At 52.9% G+C, this 15731-nt stretch overlaps 1 protein-coding gene across 1 annotated transcript in view; it reads right to left on the bottom strand.

Moving 5' to 3' along the window:
• Positions 1-15731, bottom strand: part of ABCA13 (ATP binding cassette subfamily A member 13) — a 326881-nt gene that overhangs the window by 232986 nt on the left and 78164 nt on the right. Inside the window, exons 21-25 of the mRNA XM_039235661.1 lie at positions 13787-13905; positions 8903-9066; positions 7118-7197; positions 6344-6465; positions 931-1125 (exon numbers count right to left, since the gene is read on the bottom strand). Coding sequence (XP_039091592.1) covers positions 931-1125; positions 6344-6465; positions 7118-7197; positions 8903-9066; positions 13787-13905 — 680 coding nt within the window. The remainder of the gene's footprint in view (positions 1-930; positions 1126-6343; positions 6466-7117; positions 7198-8902; positions 9067-13786; positions 13906-15731) is intronic.

Raw genomic sequence — 15731 nt, forward strand, 5'->3', positions numbered from 1 at the left:
AGAAGGATGCAGTTGGGAAGTTAACCCTTGACATCAGAAACAGTAATGCCCTGGGGCACCTGGGTGATGGAGTCACCCAGGTTTGGGGCTGGTGTTCCATCTCCGGGAGTATGGTGTGTGAGTCCACGTCCCTACAGCCATGCACCTAGAGGCTCCTGACAAACAGGAGTGGGCGTGACGGGTGATAAAAGTCAATCGGGGTGCCCCCAGGGTAAGCCGTGCTCACCATCCACACAGGAGGTGCGTGGAGGTTAACTGGGGCACCCTAGGGTTAGCCGTGCTCACTGTCCACATGGGGGGTCAGTGGAGGTTAATCGGGGCACCCGAGGATTAGCCGTGCTCACCATCCACACAGGGGGTCAGCGGAGGTTAATTGGGTCACCCCAGGGTTAGCCATGCTCACCGCCCACATGGGGGGGGGTCAGTGGAGGTTAATCGGGGTGCCCCCAGGGCTAGCCGTGCTCACTGTCCACTACCAACTCTCTCTCCCAGCACACACTGTCCCGTCCATCGTGGGGCAGGTAATAAGCACTTCCCTAAGTGACCAGGGCCTGGCAGAGGTGGGCATATGATGCTCACAGGACAGAGGCCGTAGGTCTCAGGACACAATGGGAAAGAGAAGGCCAAGGTCAGGGAGGGGTGGGAACAACTCCTGACTCAGGGGGGACTGGCGTGGTCCCGAGGAACCCCAGACAGGAAGGGCTTTTCCTTACTGGTCCCGCTGTGCTGACCACAGTGACCACCCCCACCGCTGTGCCACATGGCCCGATGGGCCTGACTGCAGGGGCCCCTGGGACGCCTCCCGAGCCCCTCTTGCCCTGAGCCCCACCCCCAGAGTCAGCGCACAGGAGACGTGGAGGCTGGTGGCAGCTGCAGGGCATGCACCTGCTGTCCCCCACGGCCACCATGCTCCACGGCCACCCCCCTTACTTTGTAAATGAAACTCCGCAGATTCAGGTTCTGACTCATGGACACAATCAGGGAATATACTTTGGGCCCAGGCAGGGCACACACTTCCTGCACCGCAGACCCCGACTTCCCGTCCTCAGGAAATACCAACAGCAGGCCAAGGGCGTCCATGTCGCACCTTCCGGACAAAGCCACAGCAAGGACGCTCCAGAGAACCTGTTTGAAAGCAGGAGGGTCAGAAGGGGGGCATACGGGAATGTGCGGCCCCGAGGCACAGAGCTTCCTCAGCGAGGAGCCCCCAAAAGCTCACCCCCCACCCAGGGCTGAGGATTTACCTACAATGTGAACCTCTGTGCGGTTTCAAACATTTTGAACAGACACACTTCTAAGATGTGCACGTAATTCTCCAAACGCTGAAGCAATCTGTCCTTTCTGATGACGCAGAGGCCATGCCACAGGACCAGCCACCCGGCACCCCGCGGGGCCGGCGCACACGGCCCTCGACCCCTCCTCTGACACCAAGTCTTAATCCGCACTTTCGGTTAATCACCCTTCACCCTTCAGCTGTCAGTGCGAAATTATTCTCTCCTGCCTCCCTTTCCAGAACGAAACCCAGACGTCCACGCTGGCTGCAATTTTTTGAAAAGGAAAAACAAAAATGCATCTGCATTCCGAGGAGAGACTGAGGGACACTCGCATTATCGTCTGACTTATGAACTCCGCACACCTCAGTGATGGGCTCCCAGGCGCAGCCCCGTTTGCAAATGGCTTTCAACTCGTGACCTTCACCGCAGGGCAAGGTGTAAAGCCCAATTGCAAAGCCGGACTTCCCATGTGTTTCTACCACGATGCCTCCAATTGCCGCGAAACATTCAGGCCAAGCAAGATCCTCTGCGAACAGAAGCCGTTATTCACTTATTAGGAGCCTCACAAGCAGGCAGACCACATCAGACACCTTCATACAGTGCCACAAAGAGCCCTGGAAAGCCACTAAGAAATAGAAGACTGTTGGGGTGCCTGGGTGGCTCAGTCGGTTAAGCATCTGATGCTTGGCCTCAGCTCAGCTCATGATCTCACAGTTCATGAGTTCGAAATCCACGTTGGGCTCTGGTGCTGATACCGTGGAGCCTACTTGGGATTCTGTCTCTCCCTATCTCCGCCCTTTCCCCGCTTGCGCTCTCTCTTGCTTTCTCAAAATAAACAAATAAACTTAAAAAAAAAAAAAAAAGGAAATAGAAGACTGCATCAATCAGGTTTATCAGAGCAAGCAGAGTGTGTGTTCGTGTATATGTGTATATCGGTATTTTAAGGAATTGGCTCACGTGACTGTGGAGGTGCGTGTCCAAAAATTGAAAGGGTGGGCCAGGAGGCTGAGGGTTCAGGGAAGAGTTGGAGCTCAAGAGTAGTGGCAGGATTCCCTCCTCCTCTGGGGACCTAAAATCTTTTCTCGTACAGCCCTCAACTGATTGGACGAGGCCCACCCACACCGTGGAGGGTGATCTTTCCTCAACGTCTACTGATGTAAATGTTAATCTCAGTAAAACGTACCTTCACGGCAACCATGGGACTGGCCTTTGACCAAACCCCTGGGTACTCCGGCCTAGCCACGGTGACCTATAATGGTAACCATCACAAAAGTATAGGATGCCCCAGTTAACGCTGACGTACGCTTTGAATCTTTGAGATACATTAAGAGTTTTCCCACCTACGTAAACAAGGCGCCCTTTTTCATATGGGACGTGTAGGGCACAGACACAACTTGAGAAAGATTTCCTTAATGCCACTGTTCTCATATGTGCTCTCTTGGGGGTGGAGGGTGGCTGCTTTTGGGGGAAAAGGGGTTACATTCCAAGAGGAGGGGTATGGATGGCGTACGGACACCCACCATTTGCCTTGATTGGGGCAGCCTCGCTTTGATCATTCCTATGAAGCGGGCGTCTGTATGGAATTTTCCTTGGAAATGGGATGCACTGGAGCCCACGACTCCAGAATGGCCCAGCCTCTGGGTGAGCATCGTCCTGAACTGGCCAACGACAGCTCCTCTAGGCTCTGCTCTGGAGCCTGGTCATAGCTCCCATCTACTGCATCACCCAGTGGCCCCAGGGAGGGTCACAGTCAATGCATCTCGTAGAACTCGTCCCAGGGCAAAAATACATCTTAAAACATTATGTAGCCCGGGGCGCCTGGGGGCCTCAGTCAGTTGAGCCTCCGACTCTTGATTTCCACTCAGCTCCCAATCTCACCGTTTGTGGGTTCGAGCCCCTCATCGGGCTCTGCACTGACAGTGCAGAGCCTACTTGGGACTCCCTCTCTCCCTCTCTCTCTGTCCCTTCCCCACTCTCTCTCTCTCTCAAAATAAATAAACATTAAAAAACTTGTGTATGCCTATGCCAGTCATGCTGCATGCAAGAGCTTTGGCCTTCAGTATGTCTGCACCCACTTCTCCTCTACGCTTTTCCAGACCTTGCTCGTTATTTTTCCTAAATCTCACCAAGTCCACTTTCCCTGCTTGGAGGGCACCCGAAGCAGGTGAGGAATTAAACAAAAATAACACTCAGTTTTGCTGGGCTGGAGATGCCACGTCTGAACCTCGGCATCTGTCACCTGAGCATGGCTCAGGCTGGCCGCCAAGTGTCCAGAACTGGGATGCTGGGTAGTTGATGCTCTTGCTCCACATGGGTGTGGGGGGTCCAGGGTGGGCAGGTCCCCGTGCTGAGAGCCCCGTGCACCCCGGGGACGGCCTGGACTCTACCCGGCTGACCGTGCTGGACTCAGACGTGCCCGGAAGCAGCTAAGGGACGGCCACTCTCAGCCTAATCACGACCAGAAAGGAAACACTGCCCATGGCACAGGAGGACCAGAAACGCGGAAAGCGAGTCCACGGCGTCAAAGTTGTGCAGCTGGAGCCCCTGGCGAGATGAGAGCTGAGGCTGGGAAGTCCATGCTCCACGCTCAGACCTGCTCACGCGCCGACGAGCTACGGGCCATGGACAGACGTGAGCATCAGAGGGCAGCTGGGTCCTGAGCCGGCTCTCCCGGTGACTAATGTCATGGGTCACCCTCTGCCCTGCACGAGCTGCAGACACAAACGCAAGCCTCAGCACACCCCCAGTCACCAACCCATCCAGCTACTTAGGTGACAACAGTGACTGCCATCGTCAGCGAGGCAGAGGAAGACACGTGAACGTAAAACCCTGCACAACCCACAACCGTGTCCATGGCAAGATGGCCTTATAAGTGGGCATGGCACTCCCGTGATGGAGCGCCAGTGACATCTGCTGGCTTCGTCCGGCAGCCGCCGTCACAACGTGCTGGGCCGGCCCTTTGTTCTCCAGACGCAGGAGTCTGTGTCTCTCTGTTTTGCTGTTTGTTTGCCAAAGGGGAGGTGGGTGGGGCGATGGGCGAAATGGGTGAAGGGGACTAAGAGGTACAGACTTCCAGTTACAAGGAAAATAACTCATGGGAACGAAAAGCACAGCACAGGGAATACAGTTAACACTAGTGCCGTGAGCGACCCCTAACACACACAGTCGTCAAATCACTACCTTGCACGCCTGAAACTAACTGAATACGAAATGTCAACTACACACCAATGGAAAAAAAAAATTACGAGCCCAAGCATCGTAAGAGCTTGAGAGGGGCCCCAGAAGCTAGCGAGGCGGACCCTTCCCTTCAAGCATTGGTAGTCACCTACCAGAATGAATGTAGCCCTGCTCCATACCCCTCATTCCCGGCCCCAGCAACGGAATCTTCCAAGCCGAATCTAATCACTGCTTACGTAGCGGAGGCGTTCTGCACCCCACCTTGATCTCCAACACCTTTGTGCATATGCAGTGCTTTGTGGCCATCTTTGGGACTCTTCCTTGAAGAGAGATACCGTGTGACTCACCCCAAGTAACTTGGTGATACTATAATTTGAATTGTGGGTTCCTAGCTTCTAATCTGGGTCTTTCACTGCAGACTAATTGCGAACGACAGGCACACCTCGGAAGTACTGCGGGTTCGGTCCCAGACCACTGCAATGAAGCAAGTATCGCAGTAACAGGATCAAAGGAATTTCTCCGGCTTCCCAGGGCACACAGAAGTTCCGCGTGTGCCGTGCTGTAGCCTAGTAAGTGTGCAAAAGCAGTATATCTTCAAAAAGTACATTCCTCAGTGAAAAAATACTTGATTGCTTAAAAACGCTAACCACCGGGGCACCTGGGTGGCTCGGTTAAGCATCTAACTTGGGTGCAGGTCATGATCTCACGGTTCATGGGTCTGAGCCCTGCGTCGGGCTCTGTGCTGACAGCTCAGAGCCTGGAGCCTGCTTCGGATTCTGTCTCCGTCCCTCTCTCTGCCTCTCCTCTGCTGGTGCTCTGTCTCTCACTCTCTCAAAAATAAATAAGCATTAAAAAAATTTTTTTTAACCACTAACCAACAAATGGGCTTTCGGCGACCCCAGGTCATTGTAACAAATGCAATAGTAATGAACACATTTGAAGCATCGCAAGAATTACCAAAATGCAACAGAGACATGAAGTAAATGAGCTGAAAAACCAGCACTGATGGACTCCTGGGACGCAGGGGTGCCACAAACCCAGAACAGGGAAGACTGGCAATGTCTGGAAGGCACAGGAAGATGAGGCGGGCCCGTGATGGAGTGACCTGTCCAGGCTTGCATTTGGCTCCCGGTTATAGAATCAACATGAAAGTGAATGTCGATCGGGGCCTGGCTGATGGCCAACAGAAACATTCCCTGAAGAGCGATCTTCTAAGTTACTGCTTCTAGAAGGTTCTTAGTACAGGAAGTGAAACTCCAACTGAAAGCACCTGAAAGGGCGTCTCAGAGAACTACCAGCAAAGGGTCCCGCGCCACTGGCCGTGGGCGATGTGGACTCAGTCTTCCCACCTCTGTGCACAAACCGCAGCCAGAACCACCCAGGGCAGGGTCGTTCCTGGACCCCTGTGTGCACTGACCCTGCGTCCCAGGCACCGTGGATGAGACACGGCTCATTACCCGATGGCTTGCACATAAGCCACGTCCTCCCCACGTGGTCAGACAACGTAGAAAGTTATTCTCAACTTAAAGGCAAGCATAACTAATGTGTAGGGGAAAAAATCGCGTTTGTTTTTTTAGAATGTGCAACTCCTACTTAACCAAGCAGGGCTGCCCTGGGGGGTCGTGCATCAAGGTTGAGAATAACTGGATTGAATATCATCACCAATTTTAGTCTTTCTAACCCCAAAAAGGCAAAGTTGTCAAATTAAAGCCCCCAATGCTTTGACATTGACAGCGATGCCCTTTGGCTCCCGGCTTGCTTCTCACTCCTTTCTGCCTCCAGCCAGCCCCTCGGCACAGCGGCCCGCCCACTCCCACGGGACTGGAAGGTGGGTGTCACGGGGACCCAGGCCAACAGCATCAGGCGGGCCTGGAGGCGAAGGGGCACCGCACCTGGGAATGGGAAATGCTGGCTTCTAGAATGCTGTGGATGGTCTCGTTTGAGATGTGGATGGAAGATAGAAGCTCGCTGGTGAGCTTGGAGACGTTCCGCATCAAGTCTTTGACTTTTACGTCTGACAAATGATCAAAGGGAAGAAATTTTTATAACAATAAATGTTGGGCTCCTGCTAACTATGAAAATGAGAATCGATAACTAGATGATAAACATCAAAGTCACACCCTCCCCCTGGAGAAGCCCAAATCATTCGTCCCGGAGGCAAAGCAAACGCGGAGGGGGGGGGGGGGTCTCTCCCTTCTCCCGTGACTACTCGCCCTGACTGAGACTTGTATATTTTAGGGTCGACTCCAGAAAGATGTTTTTCATCGGGGGCAGTGACAACTCATTCCATTTATTTACTTTTCCCACTTTTTTTTATCAAGAGGAAGATTGCGTGAGGATTTTTCCAGAACTCACCATGGGGGGTACCCAGGTGCTACGCGGGTGTTATGAACTATACAGACTGAACAGACGGAAAACACGCTTACAGACACTGAATGCCTTGTCCAGGGAGGCAGAGCCGAGGCGAAACCCAGACCACGGAAGTTTCTCTCCCTCCTGTTCCTGGCTTTGGTCCCCAGGATTTTAGGACTCCCCAAATACATCCAAGCTATGAATTATTACCAACATACAGCGTAACTTTCCCTTTGTAGGTTTTATCTTAAGAATGTATTTGCGTGAGAAAACACAGTTTTCAAGGACGCGAACTTGAAGGCACCCCATCTTACCTTCGGTCACTGTGAAATTCCTGAGGAAGGTCATCACAGGATTCTCCGACAACCAAGTCTTCTCGAGGCTTTGGGCCAGCCTACAATGGCACAAAATTAAAGCAGGTTTAGGTGAGAGGAAGCCCCAGAATGAAGAGGAGTGAATAACACTGCCCCCGTTCCCAGGAGAGGAGCTGGAGCACATCGCGTTTCCAGAAGGTTCCTAGATGATGAAGCACGGCACGTCCCCGGATGCTCTCCGAGTGTGAATCCTGACGCCATCAGGGCTCTGTGGGCGGTTCCTCAGGGCCCCGGCCGGGCGAGAGGAGTCAGGGGAGAGAGGGTGCTTCACGAATGACGCCCCGTAAATGGAAACAAAGGACAGAACGGATCACGGAGTGCGTGGGAAGCTGAGACACCAAGGGGTGAACATGATTCGTGGGGTGAATGAGTCATTTGCCGGGTACAAAGTGCCTGAGTGCCTCTGCCGGGGGCACAGAGGTGGAGGGCTGCAGACAAGGTTATTCCCATGGGAAGGCAGTTTGAGGAATGGTGGACCACTCTTACAAAGTAAGTTTTCACTTATTTATTTAGTTTTATTTTTCTTTTTAGAGACAGCACGAGTGGTGGAGGGGCAGAGAAAGAGGGAGACAGAGAATCCCAAGCAGGCTCCACGCTGTCAGTGCAGAGCCTGACGTGGGGCTCAAACTCCAGAACCGTGAGACTGTGACCTGAGCCAAAATCTGACCCACCCAGGCACCCCGTATAAAACGTATTTAATACCACAACATAATCTCTAAAGTTTGATCAAATATCTTGATCATCAATAAAGCTGACCTTTAAGCTAATGCTGCTCTTATATTTCACCACTGAGAACATAAAGTCATGGGGGCACCCGGCGAGCATGGAGAATATGACTCTTGATTTGGGGGTCAGGAGTTAAAGCCCCACGTTGGGTGTAGAGATGACTTAATAAAAAATAATAATAATAGGGGTGCCTGGGTGGCTCAGTCAGGTGAGCATCTAACTCTTGGTTTTGGCTCAGGTCATGCTCCCACGGTCATGGGATTGAGGCACATGTCAGGCTTCACTCAGCACAGAGCCTGCTTGAGATTCTCTCTCTCCTATTTCTCTGCCCCTCACTCACTCTCTCTCTCTCTAAAATAGTAGTAGTAATAATAATAATAATAACAAGTAATTAAAAACATAAAGTCATGGATGGGGTGCCTGGGTGGGTCAATCAACCATCCGACTTTGGCTCAGGTCACGATCTCACAGTTCGTGCATTCAGGCCCCGCATCAGGCTCTGTACTAATGGCTCATAGCCTAGAGCCTGCTTCAGATTCTGTGTCTTCCTTTCTCTCTGCCCCTCCCCAACTCGCAGTCTGTCTCTCTCTCTCTTTCTCACAAATAAATAAACAGGGAAAATAAATTGTTTTAACTTGAAAACATGGGAAACTTTGATGTTAAGAAAATATGTGTTAATATGCATACTCATAGCATGTGGCACACATTATTGTCTGAGATTCATAACTTAGAAACTCAAGACATTTTTTTGAGAGGGGAATGAAGAGAGAGAGAGCAGGGGTGGGGCAGAGAGAAAGAGAGAATCTTAACCAGGCTCCTCGTTCAATACAGAGCCTGCCTCAGGGCTCAATCCCATGATTCTGGGGTCAGGCATGAGCCGAAGTCAAGAGGTGGACATTCAACCAATCGAGTCGCCCAGGTGCCCCTGGGGCCTTGAGACGTCTTTATGAAGGAAACCATGGGGAAGGCGGGGAAGGCGAGGGCCGGGCTCTCACATACTTGTGCACACGGTGACGAGTCACGCCAAGCTCTGGCTGGCATTCACAGTCCTGGTCCGTGGCATGTTCCAGGCTGCTCCTGAAGCTCCCCAAGGTGCTGAAAAGATTCCTGCTAAGACTTTCACAGTCTCGCTGGAGGGGTGAGGACCACGCCTCTTCTATTTCCTAGAAAACAGCAAGGAGGTGGTTATAAACACACACTTGCTGGTAAGCACTCCAGTCTGGTTTCCGGATAAATGTGTGTGTAGTCCCCCACCCCGGGTATGGCATGCAAGTATTTCCTGGGTCTCGGGGGATGCAGCACTGAAGACGGGGTGTGTGTGAGCAGGTCTGCTGGCTCCCTCCAACTGCCGTCAGAGGCTGGGCCACCGGAGAACCACCTCTGTCCCCTCCTCCGCCACTGACCCTCCAGGCCGGGGCATATGTTCTCCGCTCCAGGGTGCAAGCACCGCCCGGCAGGTGCCCTGGTACTTGGCCTCCTGGAGTCCATTCCTGGTTTGAAAACTGAGGCTTTGTACAATTCCCAGCCACAAAACCGAGCCCTGAGAAGAAATCGTATGTGGTCGTCCACTCGTCAAGTGGGTAAAAGCTGGGTCTGCCCCGTCCTGAAGTCCACGGTGCAGTCCCGAAGCTCCCAGTCTTCCCCTTGGCAAGAGGGGTGCTCCTAGGACTCCCAGGGGCTCGGTGGAACCCCCCGGTCTACACCCTGACCCCAGGAGTCCTTGGCTATCTCAGCGTCTTCTTATGGACGTTAACCAGCTTCACAAGAGACCAATCATTCGTGCAAAAACTCCTTTACGGGGCGCCTGGGTGGCTCAGTCGGTTGGGCGGCCGACTTCTGCTCAGATCGTGATCTCACGGTTCATGGGTTCAAGCCCCGCATTGGGCTCTGTGCTGACAGCTCAGAGCCTGGAGCCTGCTTCAGATTCTGTGTCTCCCTCTCTCTCTGTCCCTCCCCTGCTCACGCTGTCTCTCTCTCTCTCTCTCTCTCAGAAATAAATAAAAACATTAAAAATTTTTTTAAAATAAAAAACAAGTCCTTTACAATAATCCCTATAAATCAATAAAAATGCAATCCTTTTATCTGGTGTAACAGTAAGTGACGAACACGGGTCGTTTAAAACTCAAAACAAGCGTAAGAGCTGCACACGTGTAAGTACAAGTAAAACACAGTTCAGTCCGTACCTTCCCCGACACAGAAACCCCACTACCTATAATTCAGTCACATCTCCAGAGCTGCACTCACTGCGTCATATTCTATTTACATCTCCTGACCCTCCCTGGCGGTGGAAGCATGGCCCCGGGTTAGGTCAGTTAAGGAAGAAAGGATCAAATGTAAGCCGACACTCATACATTTCTGTGGAACACAACTTCCAAGTATTTCCCTCAAAACCACCATCACCTTCTCTCACAAAGGAAAACCACGGATCAGTCAGGGGACTGACAGAGAGCGCTAAGACAGACACGTTCCAGGGAGAGTTACGTGAGAAGAACACGGGCGTGGGGAGGCACCAGGGCCTGTGCCCAGGAGTCGCTTGGTGCAGCAGGGTCAGTCCGGGGACCGAGACTTGGCAGTGCAGTGGGGAGCACTTACACTCACACTCACACACGTGCACACGCACGCACACATGCACACACAAGGTGCCAGGGAGCATTCCACACAGGCCGCTGGGGACACACACAAACACACACACACACACACACACACACACACACGGTGCCAAGGAGCATTCCCACACACATGGCACCAGGGAGCACTCCCACACTCAGCAATGGGAGCAGCCTCACACAAGGCACCAGGAAACATTGACACACTGAGCAAAAGGAGCACCCACACACAGGTCACTAGGGCGCACTCCCACACAGGGCACCAGGGAGCACTCCCACATGGCACCAGGGAGCACTCACATATTCGGCAATGGGGAGCACTCCCACACGCAGCAGGGACCGCTCCCACACACAGGGCACTGGGGGGCACACACACATCACTGGGAGCACTCACACACAGGGCACCAGGGAGCAGCACCACACACAACACTGGGAAACACACACTCAGGACCAGGGAGCACTCACACAGAACACCCGGGAGCACTCCCAAACACAGCACCAGAGAGCACTCACACACGACTGGAGCACCCGAATTCACACCGCCACCACCACCACCAGCACAGCACCTCCTGGGGGGAGCCGACCCAGCCAGACCACCACCCACCTGGCACCTCTTCACCAACTCGCCCAGGATTGTGTTTCCCTTTCCCAGTTCACGTTTTCCCCATCGATTTGAGAGTGAAGCTAGAACAGAAATCCTTCAGAACGGTCATTCATTCCCCCACTCAGAAAACCCATCCGGAGCACCAGCCCAGAAGGGTGAGCACAGGATACAACTCCCACACCTCCCCGCGGCTTCCATCCCGGGAAGGAGCCCCGCAGACTCACAGCCACGGGGCAGAGCATCTGCAAGGTGGGTGGACCTGCTGGCCCCTCTTAATCTCCCCCTCTTCCGTGGGGGCCTCTCTTCCCAGCACACAGGTCACAGACGCACCCAGGCCAGAAATACAGGGACAGCTCACCTCTGAGAACACAGGCTGAAGAAAACCCGCTACCCTGGGGCCCTGCCTCCCCTTGTATAAAAGAACCTTTAGTTCATAATGCGTCGTTTTATGCATATGGAACATAATTCTACTCATTTATAATATTCCTGCCCTGGATTTTATTCTCGGGTTTAACAACGCAATAATTTTGATTCACAGGGGGTTGCAGAGAAAGGAAAGTGCAAGCCCCTTCCCAGCAGCAAGGACGCTGGAAGGAAAGTTCCAGCTTCCCTCTTCCCAGACACCCTGTGCTCCGTGCAAGAAGTGCTGGGTACAAAGGCTGAGGCTGATGTTTGCGAGGCTGTGCTTTGGGGACAGGCTAAGGCAACCAAGCACATGAGCCAGCCTCAGGCTGCAGAGGTCTGTGATCCCGTAGGAGCTGGTCAGGGAGGTGAGCTCCGGCTGCTTTGCAGATGATGCCCACGGGCACGTCCCAAGGGCGAGATCTGGAGAGAGGGTGGGAAGCCCCCAGTCCAAGCTGGATCCCAGCCACATTCTCCATGCCAGGACTCACTGGGCACTTGCTGTCGTGGTTTAATGTAATTTCTGATCCCCTGACCTCTGCTTTCGACACTTGATGGTCATAAGTGAAAGATGGCGAGGGGCCAGCACCCTCAACACTGGCCTCATCGACTCGGTGAGGGCTTTCACGTCCCCTGGCCCCGAGGCGCCTCTGTGTTAGAAGGCTCAGTCAGCAGCCGGGATGCCCAAAATAGCACGGCGCCTTTCGCTCACCTCTGCCGGGCACAGGGCACTTCATGCCCCTCAGCTGGAGAGCATCTCTGCTTCTAAAAGACTCAGGCTCTTGAAAACCTTGATCTGTCCTCCAGGCTCTGGCATCCTGAGATACGCAAACTTGTATTCTTGTCATCTAAGAGAGGAACGTCTGCTCCCTTTCAAAACGGACCTCGCTGTTTCCAGCCGGAACAGCGGACAATCTAATCGGAGCTAGGAAACCCGTCCTCGAGGCAGCTTTGAAAGAAGCTCGCAAACTTCGCTCAGCACTCAAAAATCGGCTGTCGGGGTTTGGTTTTTTGTGGGACAAAATTTCATTTCAAGCGGACAAAGATCTGCACGAGACGGTAATCAGATTTGGAAGGTCTAAAGAAACCATCAGGACCACCAAAGCATTATCTCTGCAGAAGCACCGACGCTTCCCGAGCATCACCCCTCCTCTGGAGCCCGATGCAGGTCCCCCGGCCCTTGCTCCTCGCTGTGTTCATGGAGGGAGGCCTTCCGTGCCCTCACCGGGTGTGGGGCTCAGCCTGACTTCCTCCAGCCTCTCCACACACCCCTCTCTCTACTCGGGGTGATGACCCAGCTTCCCCTGGACGTACGTTAGGTCAGGCCTGCCGGTGGGCCCTGTGCCCTAAGCTCCCAGGGTGAGGGCGCCGGTGCTAGGCAAAAGTCGCGACCACGGGCCTGGCTCCAGCTCGAGGCCCAGAGGAGCTGCCTCCTGGGCTCACGGCCAAGTTAATGAAGGAAGCTGCTAGCCGGTCCCCATGCACCTGTCAGCTCCTGGTACTCGCCAGTGTTCTCTGTGAGTCAAAGCCCACGATGGGCTCGTAAATGTTTAATAACTGGCTCTCCGGGAAAAAAAAAAAAGCACTTATTTGTAGAATTTGCCAATTTCCATGGTATACATGGTGTCACCATGGCCTAGCTCAAGCCACCAGCATGACATTCCTGAGCAGAGAATTGGGAAGCGGGTGGGGCGCCTCAGTGACTCAGTCAAATATTCGACTTCAGCTCAGGTCATGATCACATGGTTCGTGCGTTCGAGCCCCACATTGGGCTCTGTGCTGACAGCTCGGAGGCTGGAGCTGCTTCGGATTCTGTGCCTCCCTCTCTCTCTGCCCCTGTCCTGCTTATGTCTCTCTCTCAAAAATAAAAATAAACATTAAAACAATTAAAAAGGATTGGGAAGAGGTGGACGGCAGCCCCCTACGGTGGGACACTTCCACCAGACGTGAGCAGTCTCAAGGAGGACAGACTAAACAACACGCTAAAATAATTAGGAATTGAGCCCTTGTTTCTCACATACCTTATTCTAACACACGTTCACAGAATTTGCTTACTAGGGAGTCGGTGTTCAAGAACCAGTGGGCGGAATTCCCAGGACTGGAACAGCCCGCACTCACGCATGCACGCTGCTGGCCCCAGCACAGCCCAGGCAGAAGCCACGGGGAGGGGAGGGGAGGAGAGGGCTCACCCCACAGCCTAGCGCCCGACACGGCCTGGCGTGGCCAGTCAGGATGACCATGAAATGCATGGACACACGGCAGAGGACAAACCTGGTAGTGGTCGTGCAGCAAGGTGGCCCCCTGTAGAGCAGGTGAAATGAGGCGCCCCGCCCCACCTCGCGGGCAGCTCAGAGCCGCACACATGATGTCCCTCGTCAGGGAAGGGTTTTCTGCCAGAGGAAACACACAGACACGTCATCAGCGAATGATCCTCCCCCAAGCCAGCTGCTCTCACTGAGTCGTTTCTGAAACATTCGAATTGATTACAAGTTCATCCATGTTTCTTAAATCGTCGAAACGAGGGGCACGTGGTGGCTCAGTTGGTTAAGTGTCCAACGCGGGTTTGAACCATGTTTACTTATACTCAGTTTTGTTTTCTTTGTTTTTTTTGTTTTGTTTTGTTTTTTATGGGACGGCACTGCAAATGTATTTTCTCTTCCTTGGCATTTTCTCAATAACATTCTCTTCTCTCTAGCTTACTTCATTGTAAGGATACAAAATATAAGGGGGGGCCTGGCTGGCTCAGTCAGTAGATCTTGGGACTCCAGATCGCGGAACTCTTGATCTCAGGGTGGTGAGTCCATGCCTCACGCTGAATGTAGAGATTACCTACATAAATAAACTGTAAGAAGAATACAACGTATAATACACAGAACATACAAAACACATGTTCATTGACTGTTTATGTTATGCGTAAGGCTTTTGGTCAATGGTAGGCTATTAGTAGTTAGGTATGGGGGGAAATCAATAGTTATATGTGGATTTTTGACAGCACAGGGAGTGAGTGTCCCAAACCCTGCATCATTCAAGGGTCAACACCATATACAATGCAGACCACATAGAATCTACCCAGTCTTGGGGCACTAGGGTAGCTCAGCTGGATAAGCGATCAACTTTGGCTCAGGTCAGGATCTCACGGTTTGTGAGTTCAAGGCTTTCCTCGGGCTCTGTGCTGACAGCTCAGAGCCTGGAGCCTGCTTCAGATTCTGTGCCTCCCTCTCTCTCTGCCCCTCCCCCACTCTCAGTCTATCTGTCTGTCTCTGTCTCAAAAACAAATAAACATTTTTTTAAAATTTTAATTAAAAATTTAAAAATGAAGATACCCAGCCTTGCTTTTCAGAAACAACCACCTGAATGCCTCGTTTGTTTATATTTTCTCATTGATCTCGCTATTTCAGATTTTGAAAAGAGATCTCCCCGTTGTATAAAATGTAACATGTGTCTCTTGAGTAATCCCTCACTAAAATACAGAAAAAAAGGGGCTACGGCACTATAAAACACGACAGCGTCTATCTCTGTGGATAACTGGGCCTCTCCTTGGGAGAAGACATAACAGCCTGTTCAGGGGTTGCATCATCCAGAAGGGCATCGAATGCTCCAGTAAAGAACTCCCTGCCTGTATGTGACTTGGGGCAAGGACTATGTCCATCCTGCGTTTCCTGCTATGAAACAACAAAGCAAGGGAGGTGAGGACGGAGGCCTGGTGTTTCTGGAAGGTTCTGGTCAGGCATGACGGACTGAGCTGTCACACCTGCCCGCATCCATCCGTGCATCCAACATCGGCCGGCAGCACGCCCTCCAAGACACTGCTGTCTGGGCCTCTCCCTCCAGCGTCGTGGCGCAGTCTCGCTGGCCCTCAGATTGCTTCTGTGGGCCTGGCCCTTGCTCAGGCTCCTGTGGATAATCCCGGCTCTTGCACACATCCAATGCCCTGCTCTGGCTTTGCAGCCCCCTTTTCTGGACCCCTCTCCCTTGCTGCTCTCGCTCCCACAGGCTGCTCGGTAGGCGAGGGGCCCCGACTTCCTCACTCCCAGGCCCCGGGCAGCCCGCCTTGCTCGCCTGGGCCTCTGTCTGCCAATTTGAGAAACCAAAGGTCAAAGACAACTCCCCCTAGTTCTGTAAGCCAATCAGGCCACTTGTCCCATCCTCATGCAGACCTAACGGACTTCAAGTATGAGATCTGGAGGACAAAAATGACAGCCATCCCCATGGTGAT

This window comes from Hyaena hyaena, unplaced genomic scaffold, assembly GCF_003009895.1.
Source record: "Hyaena hyaena isolate Hyena2069 unplaced genomic scaffold, ASM300989v1 scaffold_101, whole genome shotgun sequence".
In the NCBI taxonomy this organism is placed as follows: Eukaryota; Metazoa; Chordata; class Mammalia; order Carnivora; family Hyaenidae; genus Hyaena; species Hyaena hyaena.